Raw genomic sequence first — 13,623 nt, 5'->3', positions numbered from 1 at the left:
AGGGATGGGGAAGAGAGGGGTGGGGAAGAGAGGGGTGGGGAAGAGAGGGGTGGGGAAGAGAGGGGTGGGGAAGAGAGGGATGGGGAAGAGAGGGGTAGGGAAGAGAGGGGTGGGGAAGAGAGGGGTAGGGAAGAGAGGGGTGGGGAAGAGAGGGATGGGGAAGATAGGGGTAGGGAAGAGAGGGGTGGGGAAGAGAGGGGTGGGGAAGGGAAGACGTTAACAGGAGATGAGGGAGACAACGCCGGGGTCCAGAGCTGGAGGGGTGGGGTGGTGGGGGTAGGGTCAGGACAGAGACATAGAGACTATTGAATTAAACACACACACATACACACACACATACAGAGAGAGAGAGAGAGAGAGAGAGAGAGAGAGAGAGAGAGAGAGAGTATGTGTGTATGTGTGTGTTTAAGGATTCCACGTAGCAGCCTCCTAACTCAATTGGTTTGGTGATTCAGGAGGACTCTTCTTTTATGCCGGAACATAAAAATCAGTTTTGCGTCTGGCACAAGTATCTCAGACGTTCCCACCACACGCCCTGATCACCTCCCTTTGATCCAGCCAATACACACAACCAGCTGGACAGTCTGCTCCTCTGTCTGTCTGGCTGTCTCTCAAGTTTGAAAAAAAACCCCCAAAGAACTGGAATAGGATAGAGTAAAAGAGTGAAAGGGGGCAAGACTGAAAAAGAAAGAATCAAGTATGCGCATTAGCATGGCTCCTGAGAAAGTCGCACTGGTCGACGACTCCTGAAATTCTCTGTCTGTCTGTCTGTGTCTCTCCACGACGCCGTTTTTTTATTTTAATTTTTTTTAAATCCTTTTTTTATGTAGCTTCACGATTTTGAACACCAGTTGCCTTTTCCCGGACTACCGGTGACTGTGAACACCAGCTGCCTTTTCCCGGACTACCGGTGACTGTGGACATGTAGCTTCACGATTTTGAACACCAGTTGCCTTTTCCCGGACTACCGGTGACTGTGAACACCAGCTGCCTTTTCCCGGACTACCGGTGACTGTGAACACCAGCTGCCTTTTCCCGGACTACCGGTGACTGTGGACATGTAGCTTCACGATTTTGAACACCAGCTGCCTTTTCCCGGACTACCGGTGACTGTGAACACCAGCTGCCTTTTCCCGGACTACCGGTGACTGTGAACACCAGTTGCCTTTTCCCGGACTACCGGTGACTGTGAACACCAGCTGCCTTTTCCCGGACTACCGGTGACTGTGAACACCAGCTGCCTTTTCCCGGACTACCGGTGACTGTGAACACCAGTTGCCTTTTCCCGGACTACCGGTGACTGTGGACACCAGCTGCCTTTTCCCGGACTACCGGTGACTGTGGACACCAGCTGCCTTTTCCCGGACTACCGGTGACTGTGGACAAAACGTTGACCGCCATGGTCAACACAGTGTCCAGTGGGACAGTTGCTGGGTAAGGTGACAGCTCCGGGGTCGTCCCGACTCTTAGGCTGGTCAGCACGTGTGTGTCGATAACAAAAGCGGAGCTTGTCCTCTGTCAACGAACACAAGTGCAGAGTTAAAAAAGGAAACCTCCCAACCAGCTTGGGCCAGGCAACAACAGAAACAACGGAGAGTGCATCAGAATGTTGAGACCTGTCATGACAACAACGTAAATAAAATGCCCATGCCTGAAAGAGACATCACAGAGCCAAGAAGTACACAGGTCTGAGCTGCTGAACACATCTTGCAAGTCCGGACCACAGTAACGGTGAGTGTGATGAGGGCAGGAAAGATGTATTGAAATGCATATGAATGTCCAGTTTGCGTACATTCCCAACAACCTGAAGCGGACACCAAACCAGCCGTCGAATCTACCGTGGATGATATAGTTAACGGGCCACATTCGGATGTTGTGAAAAAAAAAGTTGCTATAATTATTTTCTCATCAGTTTGTGCAGAGACCAACACAGGAAGACAACATTCAGAAAGATCCATCAGTCAGACGGCGTGGATGTCTGACTCTGTGATTCAGACAATATCTTCCGACAATTCGTGCTCGGATGTTGGTATGATACCGATCAGAAAGTAGCAAGTATCAAAAAGCGTCGTCTTTCATTCTTTGTATACCTCAAGAAATTACATGTTTTTCTTTTCAACACGTTGCATCACAATACAAACATGTGGATATTGGCTGTCTTTCTTTCTAATCCTTCCATGAGACCACGAGACAAAGGAGAGACAGTGAGGAAGAAGAGGAGAGATGGGAGGGAAGGAGAAGAGGCGAGAGAGGAGGAGCAGGAGGAGGAATAAGAAGAAGATAGTGATGAAGTTGTTGATGACGATGACAACGACGACGACAAAGATGACGATGATGAAAAGGAAAGAAAAGGCAGACGTAACGAGAACAAGCAAAGATATAACCACTAAATGAACAAAGGAATGAAGGAGGGAATAACAACAGAAAGAACAGATATAAGCCATCGCTTAGTTTCCAGGAGCATGGCCTCATTCATCATTGAAAAGCAGAGACAGTGATGGGGAAGTCATCAAACCAACCATGGCTAATGGAACCAGCAGGCAGAAGCATCCAAACAAATCAACAAAGAGGTCATTGCTGATCATTTGGGTCATCTGCATATATATGGGCTCAGCGTTGAGGCCAGACAAAAGTCATGCTCCTCTGGTCGGGAAAATTGGAAAACAAAAGCAAAACAGTCTGATGCAGCACTGTCAGCGATAACTGTTGACGTAATCTCAAGTGAAACTGCTTTCATCGGCCGATCTTCACAGTTCCTGTGGGCCTGCTCTGGTGAACCTGAAAATCATTTCGGAGAATCTATCGCTTCTAAAAATTCAGCTTTAAATTGGGCTGTCAGGGTTTCGCGATTTTAGGCTGACATGAAAATAATAGATAAACAAATTGATAGATAGACTAAACAAATAGTTTAGTGAATGAATAAACACACGAATAATGAATATAGTCTCTGTATGTCTGTCTGTCTGTCTCTCCCCACAACCGCCCTAATTCCCCTCACTTGCTTATTTTAACACATGCACAAGTCAGCAAGGATGCAACACACACACACACACACACACACACACACACACACACACACACACACACACACACACACACACACACACACACACACCAATACACTTATTTATCGACATACGTTTATCTGTCATATTTTGCAAGCCGCTAATTGAGAAAAACCTATGGAATGGTAACTACTGTCAATTGTGAAATAACAACTTGACAGAACTGGCTGAGATGAATCAATGACCTCTGACACAGAGAGAGAGAGACAGAGAGAGAGAGAGAGAGAGAGAGAGAGAGAGAGAGAGAGAGAGAGAGAGAGCGAGAGAGAGCGAGAGCGAGAGAGAGAGAGAGAGAGAGAGAGAGAGAGAGAGAGAGAGAGAGAGAGAGAGAGAGAGATAAAAGGGGAAGAATAAGAAAGATGAAGTCCGAAAGAAGAACAGATAAAGAGACACAGAGTGGACAGAGGGAAACAGAGAGATGGGGGGAGAGGGGAGGGGGTTGGGGGTTGGCGGGGGTGGGGGGGCGTTGAGAGACAGGAGTTGTGGAACCCTGGGAGACAGCGAGAGACGAGACGAAGAAACAGGCCGACAGACAGACAGAGACAGAAATAAAGAAAAGGGGAGAAAACGATGATGATGCTGATGTTAATTATCATGACGAGGACGACGACGACTCCGACACAACTACTGCAACTAGTACTACTACTACAATAATAATGATAATCATCATCATCATCATCATCATCATCATAATAGTAGTGAAATGAACAGAAGAAGAAGAAGAGAGGGTATTTTCATAGCGCCTTTCCTACGCCTCGAAGCGCAGAATGAATGGATGAATTAATTTTACTTTCCGGTGGTGATGGGGAAAACAAACAATTTTATCCTGTACTCGATGAAGAACAGAAAAAAAAACATTCAGAAAAGTACAAGAGAGAGAGACACAGAGAAAGAAAGAGAGGGAGGTGGAGGCGGGGGTCTGTTATTTTTTCTTCTTATTTTTTTCCCCAAGCTTGGAGAAACTGAGAGAGTGTGGGACCCTGGGAAATTGAAGAGGGAGGGGGACCCCGGGGAATTGAAGAGGGAGGGGGACCCCGGGGAATTGAAGAGGGAGGGGGACCCCGGGAAATTGAAGAGGGAGGGAGGGGGACCCCGGGGAATTGAAGAGGGAGGGGGACCCCGGGGAATTGAAGAGGGAGGGGGACCCCGGGGAATTGAAGAGGGAGGGAGGGGGACCCCGGGGAATTGAAGAGGGAGGGAGGGGGACCCCGGGGAATTGAAGAGGGAGGGAGGGGGACCCCGGGAAATTGAAGAGGCAGTAACAAATCACAAAAACACGATTTCGTTTATAATTCATAGGCACATGTGCTGTGATTATGCCGATTGTTTGCTTCGGGGATTAAGAATAGTACCGCCGCCCCCCTCTCTCTCTCTCTCTCTCTCTCGCTCTCTGTTTATATATATATATATATATAGAGAGAGAGAGAGAGAGAGAGAGATAGATAGATAGATAGATAGATAGATAGATAGATGCATAGATAGATAGATATACCCAAAACAAATTAGGTTCAGATGGGGGAAACCAAAGACAAAATTAGCATGGTTACCAATGCATTATTGATATAAATTCATTATACTCAGTCCTCACAAACACCTCATTTACCCAATCATTATGAGTTTAGTTTCACCGCTTGACAACACACACACACACACACACACACACACACACACACACACACACACACACACACACTATACGACACTGTTGTAATGAAGGGACGGATACCAGAATTTGCAGGCCCGTTATCCAGGTGAACTGTGCTCAGCAGAACCTGCAGTGTTCACACCTGGCACTGACGCTCGTGACAAGATCCTCCAGTATGTGTCATGTTGAGCTTCCTCTTCTCTCCCTCAAATCCGCGCTGAAGAACAGTCTCCCCATCCCTTGTCCAATGTTATCAGTCCATCGTTTTTTCTTCTTTTTTTTCGGTCTTCCCCTCCCAACCTCAACGATACCTTGGAGGATTGTTTTACATGGCCATACGAGCTGTTGAGCTTGGCCCCGTTCTTAGCCAGGTGAATTTTGTGAAGGGACAGTAAACCGTGTTTGTCAAGATTTGATGATAATAATAATGATAATAATGATGATGATGATGATGATACTACTAATACTACTACTAGGCACTACTAGATTATTGACGCTAAATCTTGTGTAAAGGCAAACCATAGCGCATAAACACTAGTCACTCACGTACCTGCATAATTCTATCTCACGGAAATCTAAAACAAACAACTGATTAATTCAAATAAATAGAAAGCTGGAGAAAGTGGACTGGGCTGAGGCAGGGGGGGGGGGGGATAGAGGGAGGGGAGGGCTATTTTGGGAAGAGGTAAGCTTGAAGATCACACTTGAAATAGCTGAGCACAGAGACATGACGAAGTGAAATGGTTGAGCACAGAGACATGACGAAGTGAAACAGCTGAGCACAGAGACATGACGAAGTGAAATAGCTGAGCACAGAGACATGACGAAGTGAAACAGCTGAGCACAGAGACATGACGAAGTGAAACAGCTGAGCACAGAGACATGACGAAGTGAAACAGCTGAGCACAGAGACATGACGAAGTGAAACAGCTGAGCACAGAGACCTGACGAAGTGAAAGAGGGAGCGCATTCCAAGGCCCCCAGAGACAGAGAAAAAGCGGCGGGCGACTGTGCAGTCTTCCGTTTCCTGTCTGTGTAATCATGGCTTATCTGCTGTCTGTTTCGGATGGTCTCTGTGCCGTCTTTTGTTTTTGTTTGTATCGCTTTGTCTGCTTGGCTTGCTCTGCTCTACAATTTTCTACAGACACAAAAAACCAAAATATATTCTCCAGATTCTGTTTGATGTCTCTGTGTCCAGAAAGGGCAGAAAGCACAAGAGAATCGGCATGCGTCATAACGAAACAGGCAAATTAAACACTACAACATGTGTGCAAAGACATTGATCACTCTTTAAGTGAATGGTTTACAGGCGTGAAATTTATGAACAACGAGGCCAGGAGATCAAATGATCAACACAAAGTAAAGAGTGGTCTCTCCATCATCATTCATTCATTCATTCATTTACAGGCATGGTTGGTCGTTGCTCGTTACTACGGTGCTATCTCTATCAGGAACCGCCGAAAAAAAATCACGATTGTTGTTGAAAATGTCGTGTGGCGTGGCTAATGAAATTAACCGCCAACTCCGTGTATACACCTCGTGTTGGCGCCCAGACTATGAACAGATCCTGGGTGTCATCTTGTGTTGTGTCTCCCTGAGCCCTTCCTTGTCGCCGTTCTGAGCCAGGTGAATTCTGGCTGTGGAAGGGCGCTTGTCAGGGTTCCACCATCCCTTCCTCCTACCCCCGTTTCTACTTCCAGGTCTGTCATTGCTGTCTGTCTGCCGTTTGTTTTATTCTGTTCGTCTCTGTCCTGCCCTTTTTATTTAGTCATCTATTTATTTCTCTCTGTCCGTCAGTGCATTCTTGTCTCGACTAGTCTCATCTCATCTCTCTCTCTATCTTTCTCTCTCTCGGTTGTGTGTGTGTGTGTGTAAGCGGGGGAGGGGGGGTGCGTGTGCGTGTGCGTGTGTGTGTGTGTGTGTGTGTGTGTGTGTGTGTGTGTGAGTGTGCGTGTGTGTGTGTGCGTGTGTGTGTGTGCGTGTGTGTGTGTGTGCGTGCACGAGTATCTATGTGCGCTTTTCTATTCCGCTCTTTCGCAAAGCAAAAACCACACTATTTTACTATCGTGTCCATGATGATGATAACGCTGTGTCCAGGGCTGCCGTCACAACATTCAGTGGAAGCAGACATGTCCATTTTGTTTGGCATCGTCGTTCACGCCCGACGTCCTGCTTTCATGAAAGCTCCATACTACACAGATGTTGTCCGCCATCACAAACACGTTCGGTGCGTTTCGCCTGTGTTGGATGTGTATCGCCAAACGGACTGCCAGACACGCGTCTGTGTTAGACTTGAAACAAAATTGGACATTGAATAAAAAAAATAATAATAATAAAGAAATAAATAAAAGCACCACTCCCATATCACCTCTTCGTCTGACATCACTGAAAGTGAAGGGAACGGGAAAAAACACACCCCAAAACCGAAAAGGAAAACGGGGTGACAGTGAGTTTGGCGGACAGACCATGGGGACGGACAGGGGTGGTGAGGAGGGGGTCATGACTGGACACGGCAGGGGTGGGGGCTGGATAGGATTGGAGTGGGCAGGAAAACGTGTATGGGCTCTCCTTATTGCCTGCTGGTGGGCGGTAAGACAGGGTAGGGTGGACAGTTAATTGCGGTGTGGGGGAAGCACAGGGGGTGGTGTCTGCAGCATGCGGTGTGGTACAGGGTGTTAGGGGGGCTTCTGTCTGATGAAAGGGTATTAGGGTAGACACCCTGATCATTCTCCCCATCCCTCTGTGTGTGTGTGTGTGTGTGTGTGTGTGTGTGTGTGTGTGTGTGTGTGTGTGTGTGTGTGTGTATGTGTGTGTGTGTGTGTGTGTGTATGTATGTGTGTGTGTGTGTGTGTGTGTGAACTTAAGTTAAGATTACCTTTTATTTATGGTAAAAGTGTGTGTGTGTGTGTGTGTGTGTGTGTGTGTGTGTGTGTGTGTGAGAGAGAGAGAGAGAGAGTTTACATGCATCTGAATTCCTTGAATGAAAGGAGTGTCATCTGCGAACATTCCACATTTACATGTCATGGAACAAGGCAAGTCATTAACATAAACAGAAAATAGTATTGACCCTTAGATGGATCCCTGTGGTACTCCATGTTGGATTGATTTAAATTTTGAGGTTTGATTATTTGCTGCTACTGTTTCCTGTCGGAAAGAAAAGATTCCATAAGATGAGTAAAATCCGGTGTTAAATTATAAACTTCTGATTTACGTATCAACAATGAATGACTGATTACATCAAAGGCTTTTTTTCAAAATCTATAAAAAGAAGACCTGTGAATTTATTTTCATTAATGTTGTGGAAAATACTGTCAGTAAGTTGTATTAGAGCAGTGTGGCAGGAATGGTTTTCAAGAAAACCAGACCGATCTTCATGGATTAGATTGTTATTGACAAGATAAGTATTCAAAGCTTTTTGCATGTGTTTTTCGATAGGTTTTGATAGAATAGACAAGACAGAAATTGGTCTGTAGTTTGGAGGATCAGAAAAATCACTTGATTTGTAGAGAGGAATGACTCTAGCTTGCTTGAATCTTAAAGGAAAATATTTCTCATCGATACACAAATCGTATAGATATGTCAGCGTATCAACAATAACAGGGAAAGAAAGCTTTAATACCAGCCCATCCATCCCGTCTAAATCACATGTGCCTGACTGTTTTAGCAGTGATAAACAATTACTGACATCTAAGCCGTCATCGGTTGGAGACTAAATGGAACATTAATTTCCTTTGAATAAACATACTGTTTTAAATCATAAAGGTCATTTTCACTGGTTCTATCGTTTGATATGATTTTATCAGCCAGAAGGACAAGAGTTGACGCCAACATGAACAGTCACATCTTTGACATTGGGGGTAACGGGGGTTGATTGTAGCCAGGTACAGAGATCAATAACTGTCATACCTGGTACACATAGTTTGAATACGTACTCTCGTCGTGGGGATAAACGTTTCGGTTTGACGAAGCGTATGATCACCAATGAGCATGATCGTTGCTCTTTTGGGGTCAGACATGTGGGACAGAATTTCAAGTGGCGATGGTTTCGGGGCTGGGGAAATTTCTCTGTCCTGTGAAATTTCCCTGCTGTGACTGACTCCGTTTGGAACAGGGGCGGGGAGGGCGGGGGGGCGGGGGAGGTGAGTGACACGTTTGTTCTGATTGTCTTCGAGAGAAGACAGGTTGGGATCTGGGTGTGACACAGGCCAACTAACTATCAGACCCTGTAGCACATTCTATAGAGGAGGGGATATTTGTGGCAGCGGCCTGACGACTACCGTCACCAGGAGTGCAGGGAACATGATGTCCAGTTTGTGTGTCAGCATCAATTCTGATGGTCCTGTCACACAGAGTGTCAGATATTATTTGTGGTTCTGTTTGTGAGTGACTTGATACCATTTCTTTCTCACTGTTTTCAATGTCTTTACTTCAGACAGGACGGACCCAGGCTGTGTTTTGATGGGCCCGTTCTCTTTTGTGAGCTGTGTGCATGGTTTTTCTGGATTCAGTAACTGAGACTGGAAATCATCTATTTTTGAAACAAGAGTGTCAAACTTATCACTGATATTTACACGAAGTTCGTTTTTGGTGACAACTTCTACATCTTCTATGACAGATTTAACATAATTTTCCAGCGCTGATTGTGCACTGGTTACAGTTTCTACCTGCTGTTCCAAAAGAACAACCTTGTCTGAAAGTTTTGAACTGTGATGGAAACAGACAGGCGGGGGGGAGTGCACAGTGTTCGTTTACACCGTTTCCTTGTCCTCTTCCCAACAGGAGTAAACAGTTTCTGTAGAGTGGGCACCGGCATTTTACGTGTATTACCGTTTTGTTTGCTTACCCCGCCATGATGGCAGCCATACTCCGTTTTCGGGGGGTGGGGGTGCATACTGGGTATGTTCTTGTCTCCATAACCCACCGAACGCTGACATGGATTACAATATCTTTAACGTGCATATTTGATCATCTGCGTGCGTATACACATGAAGGGGGTTCGGGCACTAGCAGGTCCGCACATATGTTGACCTGGGAGATCGGAAAAATCTCCACCCTTTACCCACCAAGCGCCTTCACCGAGATTCGAACCCGGGGCCTTCAGATTGAAAGTTCAACCCTTTAACCATTCGGCTATTGCGCCCGAGGAGGTGGTAGAGAAATCGCTGGTGTATATACAGTTAACAGTGTATCATTTGAATCGTAGTCGCTGTACTGAATCGAAATCGTAGTTTTGAATGGCCAAGTAACGAAAAAGTAAACAATTTCTCCAAACCACAAGTTCATCTTTCCAACACGTAAAACATTTTGGATTATGTCCATGGTGGGTTGCAGTTTGTTTTTCTCGTGAGATGGAAGTGATTTTCAGTCATTATGGATCATAAAAACAAACACAACACTCTCGACAACACTCAACACTTAACACTCTTGCAGTCATTGCCGGAACTGTTCACCATTTCACTCTGGAACGGAACCCATGATGAAATGTGCAGCTAATAATCCTTACATAAATGAAATGTCAGGACACAGGGCCACAATGTCCGTGGAGCCCAGCAAGTCACACACTGTTTCAAACCACGGAGAGTGCAGCGTGTACTCCCAGTGCAGTGTGTCACAGTGCTTGTGTTCTCAAAACGATGTTGTGATACCCGATAAACTGAAAACTAAAAATAAATAAATAAATGAATAAAATTACACCACTGAATGCAGAATTTCTTTGCCGTGATCTACATAGTGATCAAATGAACGATTATGAAACGGTAAATAAGTAATTAACACAACAATTGATAATAGTATCCGGAGAGCTCTTTTACAAAGCCGTCTGTCTGTTCATGAGCACACTTCACCTCGTGTGTGTGTGTGTGTGTGTGTGTGTGTGTGTGTGTGCGTGCGTGTGGTGCCTGTGTGCGTGTGTACAGTGTGCTTGTTCGTTCGCATGTGCGCGCGCGCGTGTGTGCGTATATTTCTCTCTCTCTCTCCCCCAAAACCCTCTTCCCCGTGTCCCCACATGAACCTGACTCTCCATGTTTCCATCTCTCTCCCCCCCCCCAAAACCCTCTTCCCCGTGTCCCCACATGAACCTGACTCTCCATGTTTCCATCTCTCTCTCCCCCCAAAACCCTCTTCCCCGTGCCCCCACATGAACCTGACTCTCCATGCTTCCATCTCTCTCTCTCTCCCCCCAAAACCCTCTTCCCCGTGCCCCCACATGAACCTGACTCTCCATGTTTCCATCTCTCTCTCCCCACATGAACCTGACTCTCCATGCTTCCATCTCTCTCTCTCCCCCCCAAAACCCTCTTCCCCGTGTCCCCACATGAACCTGACTCTCCATGTTTCCATCTCTCTCCCCCCAAACCCTCTTCCCCGTGTCCCCACATGAACCTGACTCTCCATGTTTCCATCTCTCTCTCTCTCCCCCCAAAACCCTCTTCCCCGTGCCCCCACATGAACCTGACTCTCCATGTTTCCATCTCTCTCTCCCCACATGAACCTGACTCTCCATGCTTCCATCTCTCTCTCCCCCCAAAACCCTCTTCCCCGTGCCCCCACATGAACCGGACTCTCCATGTTTCCATCTCTCTCTCTCCCCAAAACCCTCTTCCCCGTGTCCCCACATGAACCTGACTCTCCATGTTTCCATCTCTCTCGTTCTCTCTGTATTTCCTATCTTGTCTCCGTCTCTCTCTTCCGCCCTCTTTTTAGCTTTCTCGGATGAGCCGTTTGTGGACTTAATAACGCAAATGGCCTGAGAATGTGACGTCAATGAGAGTGCTGCCGTTCTGGGACAGGGCGTGTTCCTGATGGTGTTGCGAATATGAAAGCCTGTTTGACCACGTACTTAGCTGTGTGACGTCATTGATAGGCGTGGAGTGTGTGTTCACTTTTATTATTTTTTTGTGGTACGTTGATTTGTGAATAGTTTCTTCTGTCTTTGGTGATCTTTTGTGAGATACTAGCAATGGACCCTTCCCACATCCTTGAGGATGCCACAAACTCACTGAAATGTGTCTCTCGTTTCAGACAATGCTGTCCTTCAGTAAAGTGACCCTGCTGGTGACCTTGATGGCCCTGATGGTCACGTGGGTGGCGCACGAGACTCAGGCCACGCCCCTTGCTCTTCGATCTGCCGTGCTGAAAGAACGGGTTCGACAGGTGAGGGGGACAAGGGCCATGCCTGGATCACTGGGCACAGTATGGCGGAGTGGTGGCCTCGTGGTTAATGAGTCCGCCTAGGAAGTTAGAGAATCTGAGTGCACGGGATTTGATCCCACGCTCGCTTAGCGCACGTAAAAGAACCCTCGGCAAACTTCTGCAGAAAAATCCACTTTGATGTGAAAACAAAATACATTTCTCCATGGGGAGAGCAGTCAGAATTTCTCCGAGAAATCTGTTGCGACAAAGGATAATAAAGAGTAATATTATACACAGATAATAATAATATGAGCTTATACTGTGTTCAGCATATATCTGTTACGAATTAGTGTCCTTACTGAAACTTGAAAACACGATCAGTCTTTGTGTTATTGTGTGGTAGTAATGATATGCATTGTAATATGTCCCCCTTTCTTTTTTATATATATTTTTTATCAGTATAATATTCTTGTATTTTGTATTTTACCTCATCCATTCATTTTACCTCATCCATTCATTCTGTTCATCGGTCAGTCAGAGGCTGTCAGTTATTTACCCATTCAATCATTTTGTCTCTTTTTTTTAAAAACTTTTATTCCTTCGTAATTGTTTTTAGTTTTTTACTTTTTTTTATCGTTTTACTTTAAGATTCTTTTGCTCATTTATTTTCTTTCCGTCTATTTTTGTTTTTTGTTATTGCTTAACCCTTCTTTCTTCCTTCCTTCATTTCTTTCTTTCTTCATTCATTCATTCGTTCATTCGTTCGTTCTTTCTTTTTTCTTCCTCCCTTGTATTCTTCCTTATGTTATTTTCTTTTCTTTACTTTTTCCTGTTCTAGTTTTACTTTGCTGTCACATAAATTGAATCACATTGCAGGTTAGTTGGGAATTATTTTTAGTTTGGTTTGTTTGGTTAAGTTCAGTTTAGAATGGTTCGGACTGAGAGAGAGAGAGAGAGAGAGAGAGAGAGAGAGAGAGAGAGAGCTTGTCTGTGCATGGATGCGTGCGAGAATGCATGTATGTCTAATGTGGATAGGTCCCTCGACTTCACATGACATTCACTCCACATGCTGTGAACTGGACCTGACCTGACTTGGTTTTATCCCACCCGCCCGTCCTAACCAGACCTTACTTGACCTGACCTGACCTGACCTAATCTAACCGGACTTGACCTTCCCTGCCCTGACCTATTTGGCTGTGACGTACAGGAAATCATCAGCATGGCCTCCAACATCATCCGGCTGGCTCAGTCTGGAGGGTCGCTGGGTTCCGGGTCCTCCAAGAGGAACGGCGGCACTCTGGACACCCTGTACAACCTGCCAAACCTCAGCGACATCGGCCGCCGATAAACAGCCCCCGTCACGTCCGCTCCTCGCGCCTCGCGCCCCGAGCCTGACCACACACACCCTTACCTCCCCCTCCACCCCCCTTCCCCCTACACAGCTCTCGGTGTTGTTCCCTTCCCTCTCGTCTCCCCCCGCCCGCTCCCTCCCACCCCTCCACCCCAAGCAAGCAGCATCAACAGTGACGAACCAGACAGTAGTCAGTCCCCCAGGTTCAGATCATAGTACGTCATGCCGGTGACCTGGCAGGAAGTTAGGATTTCACCAGGTTTCCATTTCCCGATGACGTTGTCTTCTTCCTCTATTGTTTGACCTCGGTGACCATGACTTTGGGTTAAAAAAAAATCTGCAGTGCCGTTGTTTTGAAAAGCAAATAATAAAAAAAAGGTAAAAATTTGTTTGGTATTGTCGTTGTTTCGAAAAGTGAATAAAAAAAAGTA

General features: G+C 46.1%; 1 protein-coding gene across 1 annotated transcript in view; it reads left to right on the top strand.

Moving 5' to 3' along the window:
* Positions 1 to 13,623, top strand: part of LOC143278997 (cerebrin prohormone-like) — a 38,449-nt gene that overhangs the window by 23,618 nt on the left and 1,208 nt on the right. Inside the window, exons 2-3 of the mRNA XM_076583319.1 lie at positions 11,731 to 11,862; positions 13,049 to 13,623. The exon at positions 13,049 to 13,623 is cut by the window's right edge and continues 1,208 nt beyond it. Of these exons, the coding sequence (XP_076439434.1) occupies positions 11,734 to 11,862; positions 13,049 to 13,189 (270 nt within the window). The 5' untranslated portion in view covers positions 11,731 to 11,733 and the 3' untranslated portion in view covers positions 13,190 to 13,623. The remainder of the gene's footprint in view (positions 1 to 11,730; positions 11,863 to 13,048) is intronic.

This window comes from Babylonia areolata, chromosome 2 (assembly GCF_041734735.1).
Source record: "Babylonia areolata isolate BAREFJ2019XMU chromosome 2, ASM4173473v1, whole genome shotgun sequence".
NCBI lineage: Eukaryota > Metazoa > Mollusca > Gastropoda > Neogastropoda > Buccinidae > Babylonia > Babylonia areolata.
This window is presented reverse-complemented; position numbering and strand designations above follow the sequence as displayed.